The sequence below is a fragment of the Mustelus asterias genome, chromosome 15 (assembly GCF_964213995.1).
Source record: "Mustelus asterias chromosome 15, sMusAst1.hap1.1, whole genome shotgun sequence".
Classification (NCBI taxonomy): domain Eukaryota; kingdom Metazoa; phylum Chordata; class Chondrichthyes; order Carcharhiniformes; family Triakidae; genus Mustelus; species Mustelus asterias.
In genome coordinates this window covers 23,080,667-23,099,786 of record NC_135815.1, presented here as the reverse complement: position 1 = coordinate 23,099,786, position 19,120 = coordinate 23,080,667, and the positions used below count along the sequence as shown (strand labels likewise).

The window sequence follows — 19,120 nt, the reverse complement described above, 5'->3', positions numbered from 1 at the left end:
CCAGGAGGCAAGCTGTGGGGGTTACTGATAATGTGACATAAATCCAACATCCCGGTTTAGGCCGTCCTCATGTGTGCGGAACTTGGCTATCAGTTTCTGCTCAGCGACTCTGCGCTGTCGTGTGTCGTGAAGGCCGCCTTGGAGAACACTTACCTGAAGGTCCGAGGCTGAATGCCCGTGACTGCTGAAGTGCTCCCCCACAGGAAGAGAACAGTCTTGCCTGGTGATTGTTGAGCGGTGTTCATTCATCCGTTGTCGTAGCATCTGCATGGTTTCCCCAATGTACCATGCCTCGGGACATCCTTTCCTGCAGCGTATCAGGTAGACAACGTTGGCCGAGTTGCAAGAGTAGGTACCGTGTACCTGGTAGATGGTGTTCTCACGTGAGATGATGGCATCCGTGTCAATGATCCGGCACGTCTTGCAGAGGTTGCTGTGGCAGGGTTGTGTGGTGTCGTGGTCACTGTTCTCCTGAAGGCTGGGTAGTTTGCTGCGGACAATGGTCTGTTTGAGGTTGCGCGGTTGTTTGAAGGCAAGAAGTGGGGGTGTGGGGATGGCCTTGGCGAGATGTTTGTCTTCATCAATGACATGTTGAAGGCTCCGGAGGAGATGCCGTAGCTTCTCCGCTCCAGGGAAGTACTGGACGACGAAGGGTACTCTGTCCACCGTGTCCCGTGTTTGTCTTCTGAGGAGGTCGGTGCGGGGAGGACTTCAGCAGTCACAGGCATTCAGCCTCGGACCTTCAGGTAAGTGTTCTCCAAGGCGGCCTTCACGACACACGACAGCGCAGAGTCGCTGAGCAGAAACTGATAGCCAAGTTCCGCACACATGAGGACAGCCTAAACCGGGATGTTGGATTTATGTCACATTATCAGTGACCCCCACAGCTTGCCTCCTGGACTTGCAGGCTGTCCTGTCTGGAGACAATACACATCTCTTTAACCTGTGCTTAATGCTCCCTCCACCCGCATTGTCTGTATCTTTAAGACCTGGCTGGCTGTGGGGATTCGCATTCTAATCAGTATTCTGTAACTTGATTTTGTGTCTCTGTGCACTGTTTGAGAGCACATTTCCACTCCATCTGACAAAGGAGCAGCGCTCCGAAAGCTTATGGTATTTGCTACCAAATTAGCCTGTTGGACTTTAACCTGGTATTGTTAAAACTCTTAATCTGTTTGACCACAGCTGATCTTCTACCTCACTGCCATTTCCCTGCACTATCCTCATATCACTTGTTGTCTTTAATAATTAGAAATCTGTCCATCTCTGCCTTCAGCATACTCAATGACAAGCCCTCCATGGCCTTCTGGGATAAGATTCATCACCCTCTGAGTGAAGAATTTCCTGTTCATCTCAGTCCTAAATGGCCTAACTTATATTCTGAGACTGTGTCCCTGACCGCCCAGTCAGGTTGAACATTCTTCCTACATCTACCCTGTCAAGCCCTGTAGGAATTCTGTATATCTCAATTAGGTCATTTCTCATTCTTATAAACTCTAGAGAATATGCTAGGGCCTTGCTGTTGCGAGTTGTAATAAAAAAGGTGTTTAATATAGCTACGATTTGAAAAAAAATGTCTATTTGGCATGTCAATTTTTATGTTGATAGTAAGTATTTGGCATTAATGTGTAGCATTTTGTTGAAATAATTGGTACATCAATATATGCAGACTTGAGATAAGTAGGACTGTGCTTCTTTTTATTCCTTCCTGGGATATGAACATTGTTGGCAAGGCAAGCATTTGTTGACCATTCTAATTGCCCTTGAGTAGGGATGGCAAGCAGCCGTCTTTTGAACCATTTCAGCCTACCTGGTGTATATATACCCACAGTGCTGTTACTTTCCTTTTGTCACATTCCTATCAAGAAACCAGAGATGTTAATGGCAAAGTAATAATTTTGTTTAAAATTTTCACCTGCAGAATTTTCCTTCTTTGATCCACATGACCCAGCATGCAAAAGAATTCTACGTGACCTTAAAACAACTGTTTCCGAATTGTTTGCTATCTTGCGTCAGTGGGTCCCACAAGTGCAACAACAGATAGACGTAATTGGGAATGAGGTAAACTGAAATTGCATAATTCCAATTGCTGTACTTTGTAGATTCATTTTTAGCAGGGCTTATAAGTTTGTAATGTGTACTGGGCACAACTTCTTCTCCTTAATCTCTGAGGTTAACCAAAAGCCCCAAAATGCAGAAGCTTCATCAATTGCACTGTGATTGTATTTGCTCAAAGCTCTCAAACTTACAACCAGATTTTCAGTCACAGAGAGAACAAAGTTATTTTTCTAGTGTTTATTAGAATGTTTTATTAAAATTCATCTTCAGGCGCTTGCACTATATTTTCTTAACCTTTAAATGCATTTTTATTGCATGAGTATAACAAATTGAAAAGCTTCCCTGATTGCAGGTTCTTAAACATGTATGCCAAATGTACATGAATGATGAATGTTGAATGAATTGAAAATTGAAGATAGATATTACGGATAGAGTTTGCATTTAGGATGTAATTGGTGATACTTTTTAAAGTGTCTTACTTCTCCCTCCTCCCATCCCAATTTCTGCTCAAGCACTTTTGCATTTCAGCAAAATGTAAAACATACCAAGAACAACACAACCAGGCAGCTCTTCTTTAAAATTTTGTGTTGCAAACAAAAATGAGTTTATCATACAGAAACTGAATTTAAATTGTTAAAATAGACATCTTTAAAATATACAAAGCCATTGTGTAGTAAGATTGGGGCACAGTAATCAGTTCTTTAGTAAATTTAATGTACCTATTGGTATCCATGAATCCAAAAGATCCAGCTTAATATTGGAGTTTCCTTGGAGATTCGCAAACATTGAAATTAGTGAAAACTGGCAATGATGATTAATTCACTTGGGAATATGACCAGTTTTGTGAGAGGGATCTGCTTCTAGTGTGGTGTTTTTAAAACTAGTGCAAAAGGTTGTGGAAATCTCAGTTTCATTAAGTGTGAAAATTCTACTATCTTTTGTGCTGATTAGAGTGATATCAGGTATTTTGTGCTGTGAAAAACAGGGCAGCTGAGCAAAAACTCCGTGTCACAATTGAACGTTTAATTTCCATACTCGGAGGTTAAATATGTGGGGTGGGATTCTCTGGCCTCCCTGCAGCATCTTTCTTGTATGGGAAGCGGCACGCCATTGGCCAATGCCGGGATCTTCTTGACCCAGCGCAGTCTATGTGATTTCCCATTGACTTGACCCCATGCCACCTGGAAACCCATGGCAGGAATGTGCTGTTAGTGGGACCAGAAGATCCCGCTAGCGTGGACAGCAGGAAAGTTCCGGTCATTGTGTGAGTTTGATGTTTTTCTTGTGCTTAGAATATTTATGTAGATAAATACCCATTTCACCTTTGGGATATTCCAATGAAATTGACAAGAAATTTGGTATCATTTGAAATTGGCAGAAATTGGGGCTTTTTTGGATTTACCTTCTGGGTTGTACCTGCGGAAGAAATTCCATAGATAGAGCTAAAATAGACCCACTGTTAAATACTGGAGGGAAACAACAAAAGCCAGCATTGGATGTTTATGGATAATTTAATGATGAATATATAAAGTCAAAGGGAACTGAAACTTGAAGGGGAGATTTTCCTGGGTTCTGCTGCACTGCATTATCTCAGTGCAGTGAATGCTGGAAAGTTGAATGAATTGGAGCACATGCCAGTAAAGGAAGCTGCCTGACTTTTCTTTAAAGGAAAGCCAAGCAAGTTCGTTTGAAAATGTTCATTCCATCCTGCTCGAATTGTTTTCTTTCAATATTTGCTGCATCCAGGCAAAATTGTTAGTGGTGCAGATCCAGAAAGGTCTTCCCACACAAGTTTCTGTAAGCAGATCCATGTATCAAAGTCTTGATGAGAAAAAGTATAATTAGAAAGAATACTTTATGAGTTTTGTTCATGTCTGATTATGGTTGAGCATTGTCTTAACAGAGAGCACAATCCTATATTCCTCAGCTGATTGTGGATGATCAATATCCATGTGAAATAAGTAAAAAGAGGAAATGAATCTTCGATCATTCTGTTCTGTATGTAACTGCTTTAGATTCTGAGTCGAGGATGCCATGTGAATGACAGAGATGGATTGACAGATATGACACTGCTACATTACACCTGCAAAGCTGGAGCTCAAGGAATTGGTGAGTTGTACTTCAAATATTTATTTTATTGTAGATTTTAAAAAATTAACATTTCTTTGTATCCCGTTTCCTTCTTGACCGTTGCTTTAGTGCTTCTTTTTATCATAATCTTTTGACCAGAGTATTAGTTACTTTAGTAACCAATGTGATTTTTATGAGAATAAGGTTGCTGATAATTTGCTTCTATTGTGGTCACTCCAGTCATCTTGATTTTATTTAATGGACTGCTCATGAAACAATCCTAATCAAATTATGTTTTTAAACACCTGCCATTTAGAACATTAAATTAATTATTCTTCAAGTCAATTAACGTGGACACATGTATGATAAAATCACTTAAATCCAAACTGCTGGAATTGTTACAATATGAAAATAGTGACAGAATTTATCTTAGAATTTTTATTGATTGCTAAGTAAATGGACCAAATAAGATACCAAACAAGTATGTAATCTGTGAATGTACCCTCCCTTAACATGCTGTTAAAGGAGAATTGTATCTCAATATGAGTATTCCTCACAGAATGAATTAGTTTCACACTTTACCCAAAAGGTGACATATTGTACCACTACATTTTGATAGAAATAATGTGGGCTGTTGAGCTGAACTACAGTAGTGCCATCTTCTTCAGTGGTGACTGATCTTTGCCAGACTACTATTGTATCCTCTTGAGCTTGCAGTGGGTTTGCATGGTCAGTTTTCCAATTTTATCTAGGCTGACAGGAAAGATTGTTGAGAAGTTGAGTCCTTATATTGTCAGATTGAAAGCAGCTTTGGCAAAGTCTTGGAAGTAGGCTACCTGTTTACCCTTTCACAGTTCAAAATTAATTTATATTAAAGAATCCACTTTCATGGGCATTGTTTATTTTGAAATTTGTAAATTTTATGTAAAAAATCAGCTTTCACCAGGCATAGTCTATTTCGAAAGTTGGATATTTTGGGAAAAATAAGAATTTTGACTAGTCACGGATAAAATATAATTTTAGACCTTTCAAATCCTGCTACCCATTATTGAAATGAATGTTGTGTCCACAATATATAGAGTTTTATACGAGCATTAAAAAAAATACTGGAGTATGAAATCACTAGAATTTATTTTGAATTGTGTCGAATTATAAAGTAGAGAAATAGACTACTTGACCCAACAGGCCTGTGTTGGTGCTTATGTACCATAGGAGCCTCCTATTACCCTACTTCCTGTTTTTGGCAACATTCGCATGTAAATGGCAACATGTCCATTGACAAATATTTTTTTAAAAATGCAATCCAAAATGCCCAATCGAGTTATATTTGGGGCATGATGAGGGCAAAGATTAAATATTAATGATTCAACATTTATTCATTCTCTATGCTTAAGCTTTGTTTACAGCCTTGGAGCCTGATGTGTATTTTTTAAAGCTTTATCTGGTATACAATTAGTCTAGGGAGCGTGCTTTAGTAACCACACTATCAGTTTTGCAGGTCCTCATTGTGCATCAAATTTTAATTGGTTGGTAACTAATCACCTGAAGAGCCCTATTCTCCCAGTGTTGTAATCAAGAATCTTTGCTGATAATATTTCAGAAAGAAAATTTGTAAGTGTAAACAGAATAGTTAGAGCTTGCTCACTTCATGGGATTAAATACTTGTGTTGGGTCCAATGCTCTATGCATGCAAATAACAGTGTATTTAGTAGAAGGTATTCCATGAAGTACTGGGAAAATATTGTTTTATATTGAATTTTCAATTAGTAGTCTCACAACACCAGGTTAAAGTCCAACAGGTTTATTTGGTAGCACGAGCTTTCGGAGCGTTGCCCCTTCATCAGGTGAGTGAAGAGTTTGGTTCACAAACAGGGCATATATAGACACAAACTCAATTACAAGATAATGGTTGGAATGCGAATCTTAACAGGTAATCAAGTCTTTACAGGTGCAGACAATGTGAGGGGAGAGAAGGTTAAGCACAGGTCAAAGAGGTGTGAATTGTCTCCAGCCAGGACTGTTAGTGAGATTTTGCAAGCCCAGGCAAGTCATGGGGGTTATAGATAGTGTGACATGAACCTAAGATCCCGGTTGAGGCCGTCCTCGTGTGCGAAATTTGGTTATCAGTTTCTGTCCAGTGATTCTGCGTTGTGTGTTGTGAAGGCCGCCTTGGAGAACACTTACCTGAAGATTAGAGGCTGAATCCCCTTGACTGCTGAAGTGTTCCCCGACAGGAAGGGAACACTCCTGCCTGGTGATTGTCGAGCGGTATCCATTCATCCGTTGTTGTGGTGTCTGCATGGTCTCACCATTGTAGAAAAGGAAAGGATGTCCTGAGGCTTGGTACATTGGTGAGACCATGCAAAATCTCACTAACAGTCCTGGCTGGAGACAATTCACATCTCTTTAACCTGTGCTTAACCTCTCTCCACTCACATTGTCTGCACCTGTAAAGACTTGATAACCTGTTAAGACTTGCATTCCAACCAATATCTTGTAATTGAGTTTGTGTCTATATATGCCCGGTTTGTGAACCGAACTCTTCACTCACCTGATGAAGGGGCAGCGCTCCGAAAGCTCATGCTACCAAATAAACCTGTCGGACTTTAACCTGGTGTTGTGAGACTACTTACTGTGCCCACCCCAGTCCAACGCCGGCAACTCCACATCACAAATTTTCAATTAGTAATGTTTCTATGGTAGAGGGTTCCCTAAGTTTATATTAATTGTGACTCAACATTGTCCTGGTCCTCCAATGTATCCTGCAAGCCAGTGGCATCTTTCATACTAACTTGTTGTGACATACGATTTGTGTTATGCCTTATATTTCCAGAGTTTTGAATTATATTTTTGTTTTTCTAGGAGATGCAGAGATTGCTGCCAAGTTCGCTTCACAGTTGATTGCTATGGGAGCTGATGTCACTCTTCGTAGCCGTTGGACAAACATGAATGCTTTGCACTATGCAGCTTATTTTGATGTTCCTGAATTAATAAGAGTAGTTCTGAAGGATGCAAATGCTGGAGGTAAATAATCTCAAACTAGTTTTACCAGGGAAAAAAAGTAGGCTTTCTGTCTTTCTTTTTACAATAAGACTCTCTCAATGTTTGTATTGGAGACACGGTGAAACCTGTAAATTATGGTTACAAGGGACTGACATCAGACTTTTGCAATTATTGTTATTTTCAAAATGATGAGTAAATGCACTTTAAAAATGACCTTAACGGTTTTGGAAAACCAACTGAGAAAATGATTGGCACATAATCAACTACAATGATGCTCCAAATATACATTTGGAAGCAGCAATTGTATTTCTGTATTCGCTTAATACAAACTTATCAGTCTTGCACATTAAATGTAGGTTCGGTTTTTTGGAAGGTGTGTTACAGGAATGCTCAGTAGACGTATTTGCTATAAAAACTCAACAGATGTTGTTAACAGGAAAGTACAGCTGCAACACCTTCACATCACATGCTGCTAGCTAAACTGAAAGTTACTCCGACCAGTGTCTGCTGGTTACATGGTTCACATCCTGGCTACTTATTCATTGGCATATTCCCTTAAAGTGATATCACAACATACCCTTCTCTCCCCACCTCACCAAAATAATATTACATATATTAAAAGTGAAAATATATACTTAATGAGGTTACAAAGGTTCTTTCCGTTGATCTGTCTAGTGACTCTGGCATACTTTGTACATTTTAATGTCTTCATATCATTGTTGATCCCTGGCCAATACACATTATATCTTGCCGGGCGCATTGTTCACTCCATGCCCATTTGCCATAGTGTAACTGTGACAGTATGTCCTGACAGAGAGCTTCGGGCACAAGCACCTGTTTTTCTTTGAAAATCACGCCTCTTTAAATACCTAGTTCAATTCCGTACGGCCAAAAACATCTGAGGATGTCTGGCATGTCTTGTATCGTATCAGGCTAACCTTCTACAATCAATCTCCATAGGGCAGCATGGTGGCACAGTGGTTAGCACTGCTGCCTCACAACGGCAAGGACTCTGGTTCGATTCCCAGCTTGGGTCACTGTCTGTGTGGAATTTGCACATTCTCCCCATTTCTTCTGGGTGCTCCCGTTTCCTCCCACAGTCCAAAGATGTACAGGTTAGGTGGACTGGCCATGCTAAATTGTCCCTTAGTGTCAGGGGGACTAGCTAGGGTAAATGCATAGGATTATGGGGACAGGGCCTGGGTATGATTGTGATCGGTGCAGACTCGATGGGCTGAATGGCCTCTTTCTGCACTGTAGGATTCTATAATGTCTAGTCATGGATCATTTACTGTTCCCCCTAAAGTTGGTTGTCCTTGTGTTGACCAAAATTCATCAGATCAATGTTAAGCACATCATCTTGTATACTTGTAGGTATAGCGAGACATCTGTAGCTTTTTTCGGATTGGATAACCTGCTCAGTGTTTCTGAAGCAACCGTTTTGCTACCAAGTTTACATTGGACTTTAAAATCATAGTCCTGTATTTTTATCAGGAATTGTAGTCTCGGAGGCACACTTGTCAGTGCCTTGAACTGAGTAAATTCCAGTGGATTATGGTCAGTTTTTACAATGAATCATTTACCAAATAGATGCATGTGAAACGGTGTGGTACTGACATATCAGAGTAAGTGCTTTGCATTCTGGGCGGGATTCTCCAATCTCATCTGTGCCTGGCACACAGCAAGTGAGAATGGAGAACTTAACGTTCCAGTCAATACTCTATTCACTTTCAGCAGCACCGGAGAATCCTAACCACAAACTGGGAAAAAGGTTTTTGGCGTTGGTGTCCAAATAATTGGACTGAGATAAAAGCAAATTACTGCGGATGCTGGAATCTGAACCAAAAAAGAAAATGCTGGAAAATTTCAGCAGGTCTGGCAGCATCTGTAAGGAGAGAAAAGAGCTGACGTTTCGAGTCTAGAATGGCCTTCTTCTGCACTGTAGGATTCTATAATGTCTAGTCATGGATCATTTACTGTTCCCCCTAAAGTTGGTTGTCCTTGTGTTGACCAAAATTCATCAGATCAATGTTAAGCACATCATCTTGTATACTTGTAGGTATAGCGAGACATCTGTAGCTATAAGGCATAGAAAGTGGGAGATATTTATACTGCAGGGTGAGGGAATGAAAGATGAGTCATAGCCACAGAAACCAGGGGAAAAGACTACTAATGGCAGTCCACAGAGAGAATAAAGGGTGTGAATGGCCAAATGGCAGAGAAGCTAAAATGAGAGGGTAAGCTGTGACAGGTGAAAATGTTGGGGGAGGGGGGAAAATGAATGGGACAGAGGTAAAATTTAGAAAAGAGGAAGCAAAGGGGGAGAAAAGGTAAGTGAAGGGGAGAAAGAGTTGGGGGGGGGGGAAGAAAAATGAAGAAAGACAATAAAGAAATAAAAGGTGGAGAACAGTAAAAGATTAAATGAAATAGAATGAAAACAAAGGGGTTGAGGTGGGGTAGAGCTAACCATCTGAAGTTGTTGAATTCTATGTTGAGACTGGAAGGCTGTAAAGTGCCTAGCCGGAAGATGAGAAGCTGTTCCTCCAGTTTGCGTTGAGCTTCACTGGAACATTGCAGCAGGCCAAGGACAGACATGTGGGCATGGGAGCAGGATCATGTGTTAAAATGGCAAGCAACAGGAAGGTCAGGGTCCTGATTGCGCACGGACCGAAGGTGCTCAGTAAAGCAATCACCCAGTCTACGCTTGGTCTCTCCAAACACATCTTCCCTTCACTCCCTCAGTCAGCATTCTGCAGAGACCATTCCCTCTGGGATAACCTAGTCCAGTCCTCCATTATACCCAACACCTCTCCCGTCACTCATGACACCTTCCCAAGCAATCACAGAAGGTGTAACACCTGCCCCTTTACCTCTTCTATGCTTACCACCCAAGGTCCAAAACATTCATTCCAGGTTAAACAGCGTTTTACTTGCACCTTTTTCAATTTGGTGTATTGCATTCGCTGCTCCCAATGTGGTCTTCTCTATATCGGAGAGACCAAGCATAGACTGGGTGATCGCTTTGCTGAGCACCTTTGGTTTGTGTGCAATCAGGACCCTGACCTTCCGGTTGCTTGCCATTTTAACACACGATCCTGCTCCCATGCCCACATGTCTGTCCTTGGCTTGCTGCAATGTTCCAGTGAAGCTCAACGCAAACTGGAGGAACAGCATCTCATCTTCCAGCTAGGCACTTTACAGCCTTCCGGTCCCAACATCGGATTCAACAACTTCAGATGATTTGCTCTACCCCACCTCGACCCCTTTGTTTTCATTCTATTTTATTTAATTTTTTACTGTTCTCTACCTTTTATTTTGATTTTTTTCTTCATTTTTCTTCCCCCCCACACTCTTTCCCCCTACTTTATTCCCCTTCCCTTACCTTTTCTCCCCCTTTGCTACCGCCATTTACACCCTTTATTCTCTCTGTGAACATACATTAGCAGTCTTTTCCCCTGGTTTCTGTGGCTATGACTCATCTTTCATTCCCTCATCCTGCAGTATAAATATTTTCCACTTTCTTTTTGATTTGATTTATTATTGTCACATGTATTAACATACAGTGAAAAGTATTGTTTCTTGCACGTTATACAGACAAAACATACCGTTCATAGAGAAGGAAATGAGAGAGTGCAGAATGTAGTGTTACCGTCATAGCTAGGCCTTTTAGCTTTGACAAAGAGTCATCTCAACTCGAAACGTCAGCTCTTTTCTCTCCTTACAGATGCTGCCAGACCTGCTGAGATTTTCCAGCATTTTCTTTTTTGGTAATTGGACTGAGCTTGGGATAGACTTTTGGAAATAAATGCAATTGGTTTGCCATCTCACCTAATGCATATTCCTAACCCTTTTTGAACTAAGTCGCCCGCTAAGATCGTCCCCTTTCTTGGGTCATGATATTGTAGAACACTGGTCTCTCCTGATGATGCTTGTTTAAATGACTTAACCGCATGATGTTGGTCCTCCCACCATGCATATGGAAAATCCCTCCTTAGCAACTACTCTATCTAAGTGGTGATGTACAATCAGCAATGTTGGGTATCTATGCTACTAAGCAGTTGAAAAATTTGAGGCATCCAAATCCTCATTGTCCATGTATCGTACATCTTGAAGTTTGTCTGGGTCAGGAAAGATCCCGGAACTTGAATAGATAGAATTGATAAGGTAATCTGATCCACATTTATCTGGCATTTTTGACGTTGAAGACGAATCCTTCACAACGAGCTACTGCCAGTGGGTGTAGATTTTGATAATGCTCTTCGTTGGTTTTGTCCTTCTCCACAATATCAGAGATGCACACACATCCAAAGATATTTTTTGCAATTCTGCCATATATTGCTGGTCATGATGTGGAGATGCCAGCGTTGGACTGGGGTAAGCACAGTAAGAAGTCTCACAACACCAGGTTAAAGTCCAACAGGTTTATTTGGTAGCAAATACCATAAGCTTTCGGAGCACAGCTCCTTCGTCAGATGGGGTGGATATCTGTTCCACCCCATCTGACGAAGGAGCTGTGCTCCGAAAGCTTATGGTATTTGCTACCAAATAAACCTGTTGGACTTTAACCTGGTGTTGTGAGACTTCTTACTATATATTGCTGGAACAGATCCTGACAGATGGATAAAAGCAAATTTCTGGAAGCAGTATCTTCTGGATGGTATCCTGAAAGTGGCCATTTCTTGAGGTTCCTCTGCCAAATGAACTGACCAATAGCCATGTTTGGCAGCTGACTTGGAGTAAGACTGAGCTCCTGTGAATTTTGGATTCAATTCCTTTAATTTGGATATCTAGTGTGGATACCTTTTTAGAGTGAGATTTTGACATAGCTGGATTGTTCCATCTTTTTACATATGTACATGATGGAACTGCACAGTCAGTATGTTGATGCACATGGTGGATAATGCTGTTACACTCCATGTCATTCAACCCGCATGTCTGTGTCAATGTACCTATACAATGAATAGATGACCCATTGAACGCAGTTAATTTGTCTGTTGTAGGTTGTGTCATGGATACCTATCTTTCAGGATTCTGATTGATGAGATATTTGCACTTGTTCCCTTGTTGACTTTGGTTGTGAGTCAGTGTTTGCCACTTTTCTTTGGGCATGTTCTGATACAAACAAAAATCTCTCCCTTTTTGATTTAAAAAAAATTAATTCATGGGACATGGGCGCCACTGCCTGGCCATCCCTAGTTGCCTTTGAGCGCAGTTGAGAGTCAGCCACATTGATATGGCTCTGGAATTACATGTAGGCTAGAACAGGTAAGGACCAAAAATTTCCTTCCCTAAAGGACATTAGTGAACCAGGAGGGTTTTTCCAACAATCGACAATGGTTTCATGGTTGTCAATGGATACTTAATTCCAGATTTTTAAAAATTTGAATTCAAATTCTACCATCTGCCATGGCGGGATTTGAACCTGGGTCCCCAGAACATTAGGTGAGTTTCTGAATTAATAGTCTAGCGATAATACCACTAGGCCATCACGTCCCCTGTCAGCCGCACATTGTGTCACATTCACAATGTGGAAAGCCTGTTTGTTTTCCAGTTGAAGATCTTTCTGCTCTGCATCTTCACCTTTGGCTGACTTGCCAGTAATTTTGTGTGTGTGCTCGCACTTATGTAGGTCTGTACCTCATTCCCTGTTGTTGCTGCCAGTATGCTGCACGTACCTTTTGTTTGGTTGCATCTTACCTCTAGTTGCATCTCTGGACCCAGATTTCTTGCATTGATAAGCACAATGTTCTTTTACATTGCATAGCTTACAAAGATCTTGGCACACAGGACTGCTTCACAGTGGGTGCAGCAGACTGCACTTCCCACACGACTTCCTTCCTTTCTGTTTCCTGGCTACCGCACTGATACTGGTTGCATCTAATGTTTGCAGGTGTTGTTAGTAGGTTTATTGTTCCTGCCATCTTCAGCAGTGTGTCAATATCGTGACCTTTCCTTTCCTCCAAAAGATCTTTTTGGAAAGCTTCAATGAACCAGCTCAATTATTCACTCAGACAGCTTAGCTTCTGAGAAATCAGTTATTTCTCTTACCAGGGCATTTACTGATGAACTGATTGATTCTTATGGCTGTTTTCTGTAAGCCATCATCTCTAAACAATGTATTCTAGAGTTCACCTTTACACAAAACTGATCCTTCAGCATGTTCCACAGCTTGGCATGATCCTTCTGATCCTACTCAGACAGGCCCAAATGCAACCCCTTGTTTCCAATGGCTATTTTTACTTTCATTGCTTGTTTATCTGCTTCTGTGATGGATAAATCTAGAAAGGATAGCTCCATCCAATGTTTAAAAAGCATCAAACATCTGTGATCATTCATTTCATGCTGGGGAATTTGGTGATCATTTTCCTGATGTTTTCTGTCTTTTACGAATGTGATTGAGGGGATTTGTAGCTTCTGTATGCCGTGGGGAGATTCAGCAATACAGCTGCATGTTTTTCTTTTTTATCTTTTTTTGTTTGCTGGCTAGAGTTTGTATTTTTTTTTCTGTTCCGTGCTCCCTGTCATTTTTGTGGGAATGGCACTCAAGGACATTGCAATAGCCCTGCAGCTTGTACTGCCGAATGAAAAATCAACTGCCTGATTCAAGTTGGACTGCCTGATTCATCACCAATCTGCCTACCCACAAATCAGGTATTCACTGTTCTGAAATACTGTCAGTAGAGGAACTCTGCCTCCTGCCATTTTCCATGCCTATACAGCCTTTTTAGTCCAGCACAAAATCTTATTTGTTGCTTTTTCTACGTTCTTCAAATCTTCTTAGTTTAATTTAAGAAGAACCACTACTGCTCACCATATTGTGTTTCTGTGTTTATTTAATGCAAACTTAGCAATCTGGCATGTGATTGGTGAGCTAAACGTAGGTTTGGTTTATTTGAAGATGTGGTGCAGGATTGTGCAGTAGACAGATTTACTAAATGATTAAACAGCAATAGTTAACAGGAAAGTACAGCTACAACTCCTTCATACCACATGATGAAACTGATTCTGAAAAATATGAACATATGAATTAGGAGCATTTGGCCCCCTCAAACCTGATCCATGATTCAATAGGATCATGGCTGATCTGATTGCTGCTTCAACTCCACATTTCACCTGCCCCATCACTTCCTTGTTAGTCAAGAATCAATCTAGCTCTTCCTTAAAAATATTAATTGACCCAGCCTCCACCATTCTCTGGGGAAAAGAGTTCTCAAGATTCACAATCCTCTGAAAGAAAAAAATTTCTTCTCATCTCCACCTTAAACGGGAGACCCATTATTTTTAAACTGTGTCTCTGAGTTCTACTCTGTCCCACAAAGGGAAACTTTCTTTCAGCATCCACCCTGTCAATTCCCGTCAGGATCTTATGTTTCAATAAGATCACCTCTTAACCTTCTAAACTTCAATAGTTACAAGTGCAGTTATTCAACCTTTCCTCCATAAGTTAACCCCCCCCACCGCATCCCAGGCATCAGTCAATTGAATCTTCTCTGAACTGCTTCTAATCCATTTATGTTATTTCTTAAATAAGGAAACCAAAACTGTACACAGTACTCAAGATGTGGGAGGGCGATGTGGGGTTGCGGAGGGGTGCTGAATTCGTGGGAAAGCTAGTATAAATCACGATTGTTTTTTTCAGTGGGAGTTCAGACTCGAATCTCCCACACTCAAGATATCAAAAGTTTACATTATTTCATTGGAAGACACTATGGAAGACAAACGAAAGGTGATACAACTCGGTCTGTGGCTCACAAACTTAGTCTGGTGAGGAGCCTAACCTCATCTGAGGCTCCGGACACAAAAGGCGGGATTTTACTGCCACTTTACACCCATTTTGCAGGGGGAAAATGCCGTAAAATCAGGCATAAAGCTGCGAGCATGAGTGGCGGTATTTGATGGTCAACCTCTCGCTGGAAATTGGCGAGAGGCTGGTTAATTTATTGAAATTTATTTAAATGACCATTTTAATATGTTTAGCAAGCCCGGTGCTCAATCGTCTGGACTCGCTTGCCTTTATGGCCTCGCCGGGAGAGGTTCTCTCCGGCGAGGAAAATGCCTGTTCGTCATGAATGGGGAACAGTCGTGTTGGCCTTGCTGGTGGAACTGGAGGCCATTGAGGCCCCTCGGGGAAGCCGAGAGCAAGGCGGGGGTGCCCCTTGGGCAATGCCAGACTGGCAGTGCCACCCTGGCACCTTGCCAATGCCAGCCTGGCACCATGGCAATGCCCACTAGGCAGTGCCAAAGGGCGGAGCCAGTAGGGGGCCTATGAGGGGCAGTGCCGGGATGGGACCTGTGGGTGGGCATGGCCAGTGGGGGTGGCGGGGCATGTGTGGGGAGGGATGTCCACTGCCACTCTGCACACCATCAGTGGGGAGGGAGAGAAGAGGTCCACCATCGGTGGGAGAGGGAGGGCAGCCGTGATTGGTCTGCGCAGCAGGGGGGAGGGGGTTGGCGGGGTCTGCATCTTGGGCTGCGGGTTCCTGTGATTTCTTGGGGTGGGGGGAGCTGCTTGAGGCTGCTTGCAGTAGCAGAGACCTGACAGTTCTCTCTTTGTCTATCAGACTGCTGCTCCTGTTAATGCGTATGTGCAGCATCAGAGGTCTGCACATGCTTATTACCTCCTTCTACAGGCTGTCGGGTGTGTTAAGCCCCGCCCACAGCCTCTTTGGCCAGAAACAGACTAGTCCAAAATTTTGCTGACAGAGTGCATAAGATTGGGCCTGAAAACTCACCCAAAAAACAGATCTGGAGCTCTCCCAGTTTCACGCCTGCCCGACACTTAGAAAAAATCTCCTAAAGTACCATCCAAAGTCTTTTGATCAAATAGTGGGACTGGTTAAGGACCATTTTAACCCCCGACCTTTAGTCATCATGTTGGTGTATAAGTTTCACACAGCGGTGAGGGAACCAGGGGAGACGGTTTCCTAGTTTGTGGCCAGGCTGCAGCATTTAGCAGAGCACTGTGAATATGTTGACAGTTTGGTCTGTGAGACCAGCAACCTCACAATACAAAAAAAGCTGCTCGCTGAAACTAAACTAAAATCTCTTTAGAAAAAGCCACAGAGATGGTGATTGAATGCACTGAGCAAGGCGTAAGGCTGCCCAACAAGCTGAACTTTTTGCGGCAGGAAACGGCTGCAGTGAGGTACAGCCCCAGTGAGGGCACAGCAGAGCCTGAGAGGAGTAATACAGCACCAGGGATGGAAGCCTGTTTTCAGTGTGGGGGGGAGCACTCCTAGGAGACGTGCTCGGAATCGGGTGCAGATCGGGGTATAGGCCCGATGCCCAACTTTACCGCGATTTCGCGCCCGAAAATGGGTGCGAAGTTTTGGCAAAATCGGGCCCTAAGTTAGATCCGAGTCAACAGCTGGAGCTGGATGAAGACTCCCAGAAGTTGGTCACCATTAACACCCACAAAGGGCTAAATCAGTACACTTGTCTGCCATTTGGTGTTTCATCGGCCTGTACCAAATTTGAGCAACTATGGAAAGTCTGTTGCATGGAAACCCCAAAGTGGTGGTATACTTGGATGATGTCCTAGTCACAGGAGCATCCCATGGAGAAAACCTGGAAGAGGTCCTAAAAAGGTTTAAAGTAGTGAGAATCTGCTTAAAATGTGGAAAATGCACCTTCCAAGCAGATGAGGTTACGTATCTTGGTTTCAAGGTAGATGCCAAGGGTTTGCATTCCCTTGAAGACCAAGTGAAAGCTGTTAATGAAGTACCACAGCCTAGGAATGTGACAGAGGTAAAATCTTTTCTAGGGATGGTAAATCATGATGGGAGATTCCCGCAGAATGTGTCCACGACTCTAGCCCCATTACTCCAGCTTCTGAAGAAGCATCAGCATTTTCTGATTCATGTGCCAGGATGCTCAATAAAGGAAAACATTCCATATTCTTTCTTTACCACCTTTTTCACCTATCCTTCCACCTTTGGGGCCTGTGGACATGCACTCCAAGATCTCTCACTTCTTCAACTCCTCTCAATATCTTCCTGTTTGTTGACTATTTCCTTTGCCTGCATTACCTCTCATTTTTCGGATTGAAAACCATTTTCCACTTCTCGACCCACTCAACCAAATCAATGATATTTTCCTGGAATCTACAGCTATCCTTTTCACCATCAACTACATGGCCAGTTTTTGTGTCACCTGCAACTTTCCCAATCATGCCACCCGCAATGAAGTACTTCTTGAAATGTGGGCACTTGTAAAAAAAAACATGGAAGCCAATTTGCACACCACAAACAACAGTGAGATAATGACCAGATAATCTGAATTTTGTTATGTTAATAGAGAGACAAATATTGACCATGACACCAGGGATAACTCCCTTGCTCTGATGGGTTTGAAGAATCCATCCAATTTATTTATCATAATCTAATATGGGATGAAAGTATTTTCTTTTTGATCTTAATAAGTGTCTTCTGGTATGTGTACTTCAGCCATCTCAACTTTATGCATGCGGATCTAGAGTACAAAACTGTTTGTAATTTACCACAAAATTGGCAATCTCACTCAATTCACAGAATGGCTAGTGTGGGAAATAAAAGTCACAATGCTCCAGAAGGGCGTGACATTCTGGAATTGAGGTTAATATGTTATTCTTACCATTTGATTTGCAATGTCTGATCTCATGATGCTGTCACCAGGTGACAGAGAAGAAAAGCTTTTCTGTTTCTGAGTAGTGATAATACAAAACTGAACACAAAAGTTAAACAATTACAAAATAGCCTAATGACTTAGTTCGTTGTCAGAAAATGTGTGTATTTATTTTGTGTGTTTTGACAGAAGTGGATGCCACTTGCAGTGATTTCAACTTTGGAACATCTCTGCACATTGCAGCATCAAACCTCTGCTCGTCAGCTGTGAAATGTTTATTAGAACATGGAGCCAATCCTGTCTTTAGGGTAAGAAACTATAATATCTTAAAATTAACAGATGCCATCTTTAGAAATAGCACTAATATCTATAATACTTCATAAAATAAGAAAACGGAGACACAAATATTTAGATTTTAAAATAAATTAATTGGCCACTTAAAGAATAGCTGTTTGTGAAGTATATATATATTTTAAGTATTCAGTGGAACTGAAATGTCTTTGGTAACGCAGTTCACTGTAATGTACTATATCATCCTCCTCATATCGCTGGTATTCTAAAAGACCAGGGAAGTGATAGTAATTACCTATCATAGAGAAGTGAGAGCCTTATGGACAGGGAAGTAAGGAAAACATCCTTTAATGTTATTTAAATGTCCACTGTGGGGCAGTTGTGTCAAATCATGGCAACTGGGAAAACCATTTCTTATCTTTCTGAAGCATATTTTACTGCTGGGTTAGATGTCCCTCCATTAACATTATTCCATCAGTATTCTTCCTTCAGGTATTAAATGTCTATTCAAAGATGTCTACTCTTTTTTTCTTTATTTAACTTCAGTTTTAGTTTTTTGATCCCTGTATTCTTCTCCTTTGGAGATCACCTTTTACAGTCACTACCTGAGTCAACTGAGCAATTCTAACCATGCTTCTCTTTCTCCATCCACGGCCAGAATTTTATGTTTATGTTACATCAGGCGGGATTTTCCGACCATGCTCACCCCAAAACTGGAAAATCCCACCCAAGGTCAACGGACCCTTGCATGGCCTGCTCCCCGCCCATTATGATTCCCATGGTGGGCAGGACGGGAAAATTCCCTCCCAGGTATGTCAGAGATAAATTCACCATATGGGGATAAGCTGTTTGAGATCACAGTCTACGCAGCAGGGAGCGGTGTCCCCTCCCAACAAGTTGTGTTTGGAGAAAGCTTGATTTGAGAAACTAGTTGTCCCTATTCTAAATAGGAGCAAGCCCAAAAGATGTAGGTGCCTGGTGTGGTAACTATTGCTGGATTTTAAAACTTCTGGGATTTTGTTTGGGGAAGTTTAGCTCTGAGGTTAAGAAAATACAAAGGTTTAAAATTGGGTAAATTTAATCATATTGTGGATAG

The 19,120-nt window shown here is 41.7% G+C and overlaps 1 protein-coding gene across 23 annotated transcripts in view; it reads left to right on the top strand.

The window, feature by feature from the left end:
- The window catches only part of LOC144504391 (CAP-Gly domain-containing linker protein 4), a 226,452-nt gene that overhangs the window by 30,105 nt on the left and 177,227 nt on the right, over nucleotides 1–19,120 (top strand). For 21 of the 23 annotated variants that reach the window (XM_078229631.1, XM_078229633.1, XM_078229629.1 and 18 more), the window contains exons 3-6: nucleotides 1,922–2,061; nucleotides 4,074–4,167; nucleotides 6,991–7,152; nucleotides 17,923–18,041. In XM_078229631.1, the coding sequence (XP_078085757.1) occupies nucleotides 1,922–2,061; nucleotides 4,074–4,167; nucleotides 6,991–7,152; nucleotides 17,923–18,041 (515 nt within the window). The remainder of the gene's footprint in view (nucleotides 1–1,921; nucleotides 2,062–4,073; nucleotides 4,168–6,990; nucleotides 7,153–17,922; nucleotides 18,042–19,120) is intronic. The other 2 variants (XM_078229621.1, XM_078229619.1) reach the window with 1 other exon arrangement.